We start from the raw sequence: 10,989 nt of genomic DNA, 5'->3' as shown, positions 1-10,989 counted from the left end.
ATACATAATTAATATATACATTAATTTATAATATCTATATTAATATATAATTATTAATAATTATAATTCTTATATAATTTATGATATTTTAATTATTTAAGATAACAATAGTTGATAAATTTTTCGAATGAAATGAAGTCATTCTTAACAGAACGAGATGGTTTTCGCTGACTTTCGAGATTTGACTATTGCTAGTTGAAATTTACTATTGGTAATACCTTTTACGCAATATGATACGATTATTGGTAAAACCACAAAGAAGCGCGTAAAACAATATGCGATTCTCAAAATAGCAAGAGAAAGATGTGGCGTCAGCGTTCTCCTCGTACTCGCAAAGAAAGAACGGATATAAATCACACTGGCGACACATTTCTTCAGCAGTATGATAATCGATTGTTACGCATTCGCGCTTCGTGCGAACTGACAAGAGCAAGATAAGATTGTCGGGCGATATTTTAGGTGTAGATAATATTTTTTTATAATCTTATCCCTTTCAGTCAACGAGTACATTAATTTTGTTGTAACAATGTGGATGGGATGGGGCGAGCAATATATAATGATAAGAATTAGCTATAACTCCAATAATAACTCCGATAATAAATTCTATAATAATTATAAAGAGTATAGGTTGTTGATATGAGCATCTTTGGCGATAACGAGAGAAAATAAATAATGACATTGAAAAATAAGATAGATTAAAAATATTATGGAATGAATAGAAGAAGATATTTTTAGATTCATATATATATATAATAAGTAGATAATTATTATAAAGAATTCAGAGACAATATTTCATTGTTTTTAGTCTGTTTTAACGTGAAAACGGTTAATTTATTGCAGCAACTAATTGTAGTTGCTGTAAGATTTTATTGTTAAGAGCGATTATGTCAGATGGCTAGGATGTAATGTGAGTCGATGAAGGAAGCGGATATCGATAGCGCTGAGATATATATACATATATATATATACATATATGTGGTAATAAGAAATGATATTAGGTAACTATGATATATATTATTGAGAACTTAATTTATCAAGTATTGTTTATTAAATTTAAAATAAATATATCATACCAAAAAGAGTTTTAACCGTCTACCACTATAAATAAAATAAAAAATAAAAAATATTTAATTTTTATAATTTAAAAAGGAGCTTCTTAAAACCCTTACATTTTTTCCTGCATCCTATAAAGATTATGAATAAACGGCTCATGAAAAATTAACAAATAATGCCTAGAAATATTAGTGTATTTTTTTGATCGCTTAATTTGAAATTGATATGGCAATTAATAAACGATAAATAAATGTACGAGTCTATAACTTGTTTTGATCTTTTTATTCAGTTTTGATTAAACAAAACTGAATAAAAGAGGAACGTATTAACGTGTTGTCACTCATTAGCTGAAAAAGGAATATTGAAAATAGGCAATCTACTTAAAAATACTCTCTTGCACGTACTCGTCATATTCCTTTGCAAGAGAATGTGAGTGCTTGAGAGTGTCAGAAATGGGCATTAAAATAATAGAACGAACTGAAAATGGTCCACGCTCACCATATGAGGTGTAAAAGCGGTGAAATATTTTCGTAAGGAGGATCTAATTTAAAAAATTGATGCAGTTAAAAGGTTTAAATTTATATTACAAATTATAACTTATATTAAATGTTAACTAAGTCTCTTAATAATGCTAGCTTTTAACACGTTAATATAATGTGTGAATATAATTAATCATACAAATTGAAATGTATACTATAAATTATAACGCTAGCTTTCATATGTTAATATTATTACTGTCATTGATATTGCTCGTAAGAAGAAAAAGTCTTCTTAATTATCTCGAACTAGATCAAACTAGAGTTATTGATGACTAATTGTTAGATCCAAGGTCTGTTCTGTTCTTAACTTCTTGTGCCCAGTTTATGTTTTTCTCTTTTTCTCTCCAACGTGAAAAGAAAAAGATGAATCTAGAAGTTTAACTAAAGTGCTAGAAGTTTAACTAAAAAGTATTGACCTATTGACAATAGGCTATTGTATCGAACACCAATGATGTAAGAGTGCGAGAGTTGTATTACGCTCACCATGATAATGTTGTTGTATTGGGAACCGCTGATGGTTAAAGATGACGCCGTGGAGCAGGATCCTCGGCAGAAATACGCGTGATATCCGGTAGGGTGTAAGATCCAGTCGCTCCAGCCTATATCTTTGAAATCAATGAAGAGCTCGTCCCGACAGCACTCCGTCATCTCGGGTAGGCAATTCGAATGCCTCTTGGGCCTGTTCCGCTGCGGCAATGGCTCTGTGTGGATTACTAGAAATGGCTTTAGAGTCTGTTCGATGGACACAGGCGCTTTATCATGGTCGGTCGAACAGGTTGTGCAGGCTATCTGGATGGAGTGGTTCAATCGATGTCGACCTATCCATTTCTTCACCATAAACTTTATGTCTGTCTTTACCCAACCCTCTGAAAGAAAAAAATGACGATTTTTTTATGTGCAGTGTCGCATGCCGCACCAGAGAAGCCATAAAATTTCATGAAAGTTTACAGAAAATATGATTTATTCCAGACAGTATATACACTACCGCTTAAAAGTATTTGTCCACTCTAATTTTTGTATGTATTTTTTTTGTATACCTATACATTCCATTCTACTGCATTTCTTTACTATATGTAGAATTAAAAATTTTTAAGGAAAATAAAAATCTTCGAATTTATCGTCATAATTTTCGATATTTTTTAATATGTAAATTTTCTTGTTAAATTTTAATTTAAACGTTCAGCAATCGATTTTTAGTCACATTTTATATTGATAGGTATTAAACGATATTATTAGAAATCGTTCGGGATATTGCGATATGAGAAAATAATCTTTTAGCATTTGTTTCGAATTTTCGGTAAAAGGCAAAGTGCATGCAATGCAACGGAGTAACGAAATTTCACGGTGGAAGATATCTATTATGGTATGAATTCATTTCTGACAAATATGTGAATAAACATTGCAGAAGGGGAGGGGAGAGAAAGAGAGAGAGAGAGAGATTCCATCTGTCATTTATCCACCTTTGATATCGGTTTCAAAGATTGCCATAAAGGTGTTCTTTTCGAATCTGCCGCCCTGGTCCCAGTGATCGAGTTCAGATAGCACGAATGTCTGCTTGAGCTCATCGACATTTTCGACTTGTTCCTTGTAGAACCAAAGCTCTGCCGAGGTCACGTCGACGTACAGCATCTCGTTCGGCAAGTAAAACGTGAAACAGACCGCTGGATTGAATCCTGTTATGTGATTCGAGCTCTGATGGTATTTCGTCGAATCGGCTATACCTGTAATCATTCGATCGTTTTTTTTTTTTGAGAGAGTGTAACACAATTGTTTGATTGTATGATTTTATCGAAATTTGATTATAAATGAGAAATTAATTTTTCTTGCCAAATTTTTTGATTGAAAAAAAAAACCGATTTTGTTAAAATAAAAATTTAGCTAAATACAGATCTGAAAATAATTTTGTTGGACCATCAGAATAATTATACATGCAGGATGCTGTGGTTACTATTGGTTGTTAATAATAACTTAATAATAACTAGTTAATTGTTACTAGAATGCCAAATTATTTTGTATTCAAAATCTCATTATGCTTGAGATTCCTCAGTAATTATTTTGATGATCCAATAAAATTACTTCAGTATTTGATTATATAAATATTTAAAATATTATATAAATATTTGAATATATAAATTTTTAAATAATTTCAGCCAAATTGTTCTTTCTGTATAAAATTCAAGATATTTATACATTTCAAACATAGAATATAATTAAATATGACTTACAAAAAATTTCGATTACATTTATTTAGAAATCTATATGAATAAATGATAGTCGATAGTTATTAACAACAAATGGAAATTGTTGAATCTTTTGATTAAAGATATACATTTTAATTTTAATTCAAAGAAATTCTTGTCTTTTGCACAAAAATACACTGAGAGAAAAGTGGTTGGAATTACAATAATTTAATTACTATAATTTATAGTCATTTTTGGAGACAACTATATATTTATAGTTGTTTTAATTATAGCTACTTCATCATTAAATTATGATCATCACAACTATGACATGCATTTATGTAACTATAATATATTGCATACACGTGTAGTTATCTCGTTAATGAACGGAAATTTCATATTAATACTCGTAAATTGTATCTCCTATAAAATATTGTGGTAACAAACACATAATTCAAAGCATAATTAGGAACTATATGCTTATAGTAAATCGTATTCTCACATTAATAATTCGATCTTTTATGTATAATTATATCTTATATCTATTCAGAAAAAATGTATCAGCAAATAGTTTGAAGAATTAACAAATTAGCGCATCAACTATGTGCTATAATAAAAACAATAAATAAGTTATATAAACTAAGAAAATATAGTAGTATTAACCATTTACTATAAACGATTAGTATTACTATAATTTCTTAGTTGATCATTTCATTTATTTATTGTTCTTATTAAGACTTTATGATACATATAATAAGTTGTGGCGTTATTTGTTCTTTCTGTAAAAAATTTTTATACGTATAAATAACTCGTCCAAGAGAATAAAGTTACTGAATTTTTATACAGAATTGAAAACTGTGCCGAGATGTATCTTTCATTTATTTTCTTTTTGCATAGCAATTGGTTCGAAATTTGAAAATATTTCACTTTTTTTTTCAAAGGTGGTTATATTTTCACTCTTTAGGAGTGAGATTTCACTCCAAGAAATTTAGAGTGTAGTATTTTTTGTTTGAATTGAGTATATGGCTATCCAGTTGCCCTTTCTCTATGACGAACGCATATTTATGGCTATTTCATTATAAACTATAATACCAATGAAGGCACCGAATGGCACCGAAGACTCAGTTATTCGAGACTTTTGAGAGTGCGCCTTTGGCCACGTACAATCGGCAATTTACGGCGATACTAGAAGTAAGCCTCAAATGGAACCACAATTATCTGGAAAAATGCGCTCTAAAAGGTTCTCGTAACTGCGACAAAGTGCGGCAAAAGTTATTTCTGCGGCACGTACGATATGCAAGCATAAGATTAAACAGAAATATCGATGATAGAATCATCTTCGTCCAAAAGAAAAAAATTCATTATTGCAAGAAATTATTGTGGAAAGACATACAATTCTACAGCCTTCGCCATAAGTACAAAACACCCTCAATTAATTTTATTTTCTTAGATAAATCGATAATAAAATCAAAAGAGGGTTAATAAAATATTAAAATTGTTTTAGAAATAAATATTATTTTTAATAAAACTATTTTTAGTTTATTTTTAGTTAAGACTTAAAACATTTACGTCAATTTTTGAGAATGCTTTATATACAAAGCTGTAATTCATGACTTTCACTACATATATTTTCTAATTTACAATTATTATACCATTTCCTCAACATGTATCAAAGAAGGTTTTGTAATGTAAAATAAGATTTTAAATGTTTCAAATTAGCTTATGAAAAATTTCAAGTTGTTTTGCAGTATTATCGATACTGTTTTATGGAATGTTTTATGACAAATTTTAATCAAAGTCATCTGTATCCGTTCATAACAAATCGATATGAAAAGTCGTGCTCTACACGCTTTGCCAACGTGCACGCATCGATGATTGGAGCAATCCGTGATATAATGCACACTATCAAGCGCGTCGAAATGATTTCCGGACGGATTCTTGGGTGATCAGCATGTCCGATTGATCGCCACTTCCGTATGATTTATAGCTAGGATTATGCAACGTCAGGCGTCAGAGTGAATCTATATCGTTGCACAATACGTGCTAAACGTCAGCGACAGTGTATCCACATGTGCACTGTATTTTTCTCGGTGTATAATTTTTCTCGCGTTTTTCTCATCCGTTTAATGTACGTGTGTACATTGCATCCATATCGAAAAATAAAACTTTTTTTATAGTACTATATTTATTCCATTTCATGAATAAGTACGAACGAATAAGTACCTATACTTGCAAGTTTGTACTTATTCATTTGTACTTATTTACGTAATGAAATTTTAGCATTTGTGGCTATAATAACATGGTAAATAATTATAATTAGAAGCTTTATTTTTATAGTTATTACTAGTATAATCCTGATTGTATAAGTTACATAAAAAAGTAACGAAGTTAACTTTTTCGTCACTTTTTTTTTACGTAATTACCTTTCTTAATAAGTAACGGTAATGGTAATTAAGTTACAATTTCTAGTAATGAATAATGAAATTTGAAAGTTATGATTTCGTTACTATTTCGTTACTTTGTTATATATACCCGTTACTTTTAGTTTTTTCAGTGAGTAACTTATAATGATGACAAGTTGCTTTTCAAAGTGACTTTTCTAGCCTTATAGCACAACCTTAGCATTTAGTTAGCGTTACTGTCATAAAAAATTGCAACGTCATTATCAAATTGTTTATTATAAAAAGTAACGACACAGTAACGAGAAAGTAACTTTTAAGAACCCCGAGTATAATGTTAGTAATAACAATTATATTTATAGTTCTATATATAAAAAGGTACATATATATATACATATATAGTTATAGTTGTCCCCAAAAATAACGACTATAATTTTAATTTATTCTGTTATTAACTGATTAGTTTTCTCTGCTGAACGCAGCCATTAAATACAAAATGTTATAGTTGTGATATAATATATCATAGGCAGATAATAGCACTTTTTATATCACATGACATAATTTCTTCTGAGACTAATTATTTCACTTGATAATTTATACAGGTGATGTAATCGCTGCACATCATATTGGGTCTCGCTGACCTCATTATTGAATTCTATCGAAGCCAGATTCTATCTTGCGTATTCTCAAAGTTCATAAGATTTTCATTCAGAAATCCGATTTCCGGGTTATATTAGAGTAGAGTCGTTCCGAGATCTTCGGATATTTTTGGAACGAATTTCACAGTATACCTTCAGGACATTCTCGAGCGTGCATTACTTATCGATGTCGCGGCACAGATTCAACAACGCAATGAACATTTCCGGTTCATTGACCTCAATCGCACCGCCGTAATCTGCAGTTTTCGCACCGAATCGCTGCGAGTTAACTAAGTCAAATAAATGTTCCAATATGACGAAATCCCGATTTGCTATTTATACTTGTGTGTGAGCTTGTATGATGTATGCATGGTATAGTTTTGTACCGAAATTAGATAAAAAGCAAATATTTTGGATCATGTCGGATCGGCCTGTCACATCATAGAAAGATACAAAATAGATGAATCATATCGTTGGATAATAATTTGCTCCAGTGCGAACTACGACAACATCATATCTGTCGCGCGCGTGAAGAATTAAACATGATGTTTTTTAAGTTCAATACTGACAAGTTTCCACCGAGGGTTCGAACCGGGTCAGAATGCAAGAACTAACCAACTACAGTCGAGTATTCCCCTCTTAGTCGAAGACCCTGAGAGGGGAATGCTCGACTGTAGTTGGTTGGTTTTTGCATTCTGACCTAGTTCGAATCCTTGGTGAATACGTGAGTTCATGCGGAGTGAAGGTTCATGAAACAAGAGTTCACATAGAATATCAGCGAATAGAAAAATCACAAATTGAGTTCGAAATTTTTGCGATTTCTTTGAAGAATCTCGAGAATAGAGAATTACTCCGACAGAGCAATGAAAAGCGATATTCTAGAGAGGGGGGAGAGAGAGAGAGAGAGAGAGAGATCATGGTTGCTTTTTAAAACAAGCGCAGTTGAAATGTTTAAAAAAAAAAAAACTTTCACAAATTCAGGTAACTATTCTTCCGAATTCTTTATATTATACAATTAATAAGTTGCTGTTAAAAATTGATAGAGAACTGAAAATTTACAATATTTTATAATTATGTAAAGTTAAGAATAATTAGTAAAAGACAAAGTAATACTTTGTATAAAGGAAAAAGGCGTATGGTGAGAATTATTACTAACATAAGAAAGGAGTACGATCGATTTTGTTAAATGCAGAGTCACAATCGCGTGTACGGAAAACATTGTAAAAAGAGGTGTGAAAAAATTTGGGGTAATAATATTCAGCATATTCGTGCAACCGATGAACGATACGATTATATTATCGTATTCTTACATTCCGTCGCTGGCAAGAAATTAAGTATTCGTAAATTATGCATGGCTTCGTTGCGAATAAAGTTGCATGACGCGGTAGAATGCCGAAATGGTAACAGCTGGTTTCAAGCGCAAAAAACTTTTACGTGACGTATACTATCTTAGAGTTTCTACGTGCTTCTATCTTATATATGTATGTAAGCGAATGTTCCGGAAATAGCAGGAAAAGTTTGATTTCATGTTTACGGATGTTCGAACGTTTCATATCAATAGATACTACTGTTAGTGTTTTTTCTTGCGAGGAAACAACGATTCCTCGTATGTTAATAAATGATTAGGGCTCGTATGGATCCGGTATAAGACTGTTTGGCCGTATCAGCAGTCAGATAAGCCGAAGCGGATAATCAGAATTACAGTGAGATCTGAGCTACAATTATTATGAGTAACAAAGAACCTTAATAAATTCTTTTTTTTGTCTCGGCTTATACTTAGAAAAAAAATAAGAGCTCTGTAAAAGTGACTATTATACGAGTTTTATATATAGAAATAACGTATATAGTTGAATAAAATAATTTATTGAATTGTGTTAATTCTGAATATAAAACTTGTATAGTTATCACCTTTATATATTTGACACCGTGTCTTTTTCTCTGAGTGTACATACATATGTCATCTTAGTTATTTTAAGTTATCCTACAAGGGATAAAGATTTAAATGAATAATTTTATCAATTTTATACGTTTGCTTAATTTTCATTATCCGTTACTTCTTCATTTTCTCACGCTTTCGATAGAACTTTTTGGAGTGACAGGGCTCGAAGTAACTTCGCGAACGGGGCGAATTTTCCAAGAGAAAGATTTTTCTTCGTGATTTTAAGAAATTCGTCAAGCACGTCGAAAATGATTCACACAGGCGATTAAAATGGAACCGTGATTCGGCGTTGTAATTCGAAATAAATTTCCGCCGCACCGTCGGGATTCATACGCGCGCCGTCCGCGCGCCTTCCGTATTTGCATCGCCGCGGAAAATTTGAAATTCATGGTCCCAGCCGGTAGTGGTACCTCTATTCCAGAAGTGTCGAGAGAGAGAGAGAGAGAGAGAGAGAGAGAGAGAGAGAGAGAAACGGCGTCATTGTTACCGGTTCTCGTTTATTTCGAGGGAGCCTTGCAATTACGCAATATTCATATCCTCGTCGGTGTTTCTCGTCTGGCTAATCAAGAAGGGGTTGTCGAGAGGAACGGTCAGTCGACAGTAAAGAGAAAGAAACAAGCTTCTCGAAGAGATGTTCTCGATGCGAGACGCTCAGTTTTGCGTATGAATATGCAGGATATACGTGAATGTAAAATCGGATACTAAATGATATTACAAATTATCGGAAATATTACAATATATTGACTAAGATGCTTTATGTGTGAGAAAATTGAAATTTAGTTTTCTATGAGTTAGTAATTGCCCATTGGTAGTAGCAATTATTTAAAAAAAGTTATTTACACTTTTCTGATTTTACAAAATTACATATTACATTGACGGTTTACACTTACGGATTACACGTTCTTCTAATCTGTCATAAATTTCGTGTACTTGCGTACTTACTCGGATACGTTTCTGGCACAATAGTTCATATGCGGATTTCAGCTTGCGCTCCATCGAAAAAACTTGTGCATGCTCGATGTTCAGAGATTTTGTTTCACATTCGAGTGTGTTTCACACTCGGAGACTAGGGCTGCATCATATATGAGAAAGATATATACAATATTTGCGAATGATATGTATTTCTCTCTTGTTATTGCTATTCGTCCTTCCCATTTTCTCCGTCTACGCATCGTACGTGAATATAAATAACCGTTCATTAGTAGTCTACATCTGATTGAATATTTTTATGATAAAATTTACATGTAATTATATATAGACGAAAAATATTGTCAAATTTTTTTCACAAGTTTACAATTTATAATAATAAGATTGAAAGACCGCTAATGTTAAACATAATAATTTTAAATTAAGAAGCGCCATAACGGTCAGAACGTTAAGATGTTGAACTATTGTAAATTCATTTAAATGAATTAATTTCAGAAATGATAATTGCGTGCCGATATGGTTGTCGGACTTTCAACGCAATCAAATCTGAAAATATTAATAATCCCCCCAAATTCCCCAACTTAAAAACTGTAATAAAACTTTACAATTTATATTTTAAGCGATTTTGAAAAAATTTTAAAAGTTGTCATAATAAATTAATGTTTTTGATCTTACCTTCGTTGTTCCTGATTTTTTAAAATTTAATTGTTTTAACAATTTCGAGCAAAAACATTTATATTTTATTGAAACATATACAATCATTCGCGAGTATTATATGCATTTTTCTCATATGATGCAGCTTTATGTCCGTATTCATAGTTAGACCTTATACTTAAGGCTTCCTTAAATTTATCTTTAGATGCTCAGTAACCAATAAAATAATTCGTAGAGCATCTGAAGATAAATTTAAGGAAGCCTTAAATTTAAAGCCTGACTATGAATACGGGCCTTAGTGTCCGAGTATTTGAATTTGTCGGTAGATTGTATTATTGAGATAGTAATTTGATCCAGTTACGTTAAAAATTCTTTTAATAGATTTTGTATTTTTATATTTTTTAAAAGAGAGATATTAAAATTTTTGAAAATTTATTCAAGTATAATTTATTCGAAGATAAAAATTATATATACTGAAAGAAATGTTTTGAATAAATCAACAAAAAGATTTAAAGAATAACATTTTGATCAAACAGAATTCCTGGTTATGATAAAAATTTTCTGTTTGATCTCATCAGAAATACCATTTTGTTGTGTTTTTTTTCAACTTAATCGAAACATTTTTCTTTCTGTATGTATATAATATATATTATATACATA

The 10,989-nt window shown here is 31.2% G+C and overlaps 1 protein-coding gene across 1 annotated transcript in view; it reads right to left on the bottom strand.

Moving 5' to 3' along the window:
- Positions 1-10,989, bottom strand: part of daw (activin beta chain dawdle) — a 20,462-nt gene that overhangs the window by 8,080 nt on the left and 1,393 nt on the right. The window contains exons 2-3 of the mRNA XM_018460536.1: positions 3,053-3,313; positions 2,076-2,458 (exon numbers count right to left, since the gene is read on the bottom strand). Coding sequence (XP_018316038.1) covers positions 2,076-2,458; positions 3,053-3,313 — 644 coding nt within the window. The remainder of the gene's footprint in view (positions 1-2,075; positions 2,459-3,052; positions 3,314-10,989) is intronic.

Source organism: Mycetomoellerius zeteki, unplaced genomic scaffold (genome assembly GCF_001594055.1).
Source record: "Mycetomoellerius zeteki isolate Tzet28-1 unplaced genomic scaffold, Tzet1.0 scaffold95, whole genome shotgun sequence".
Classification (NCBI taxonomy): Eukaryota; Metazoa; Arthropoda; class Insecta; order Hymenoptera; family Formicidae; genus Mycetomoellerius; species Mycetomoellerius zeteki.
Note: the sequence above shows the minus strand (reverse complement) of the source record. Positions and strands in the feature narration are given on the sequence as shown.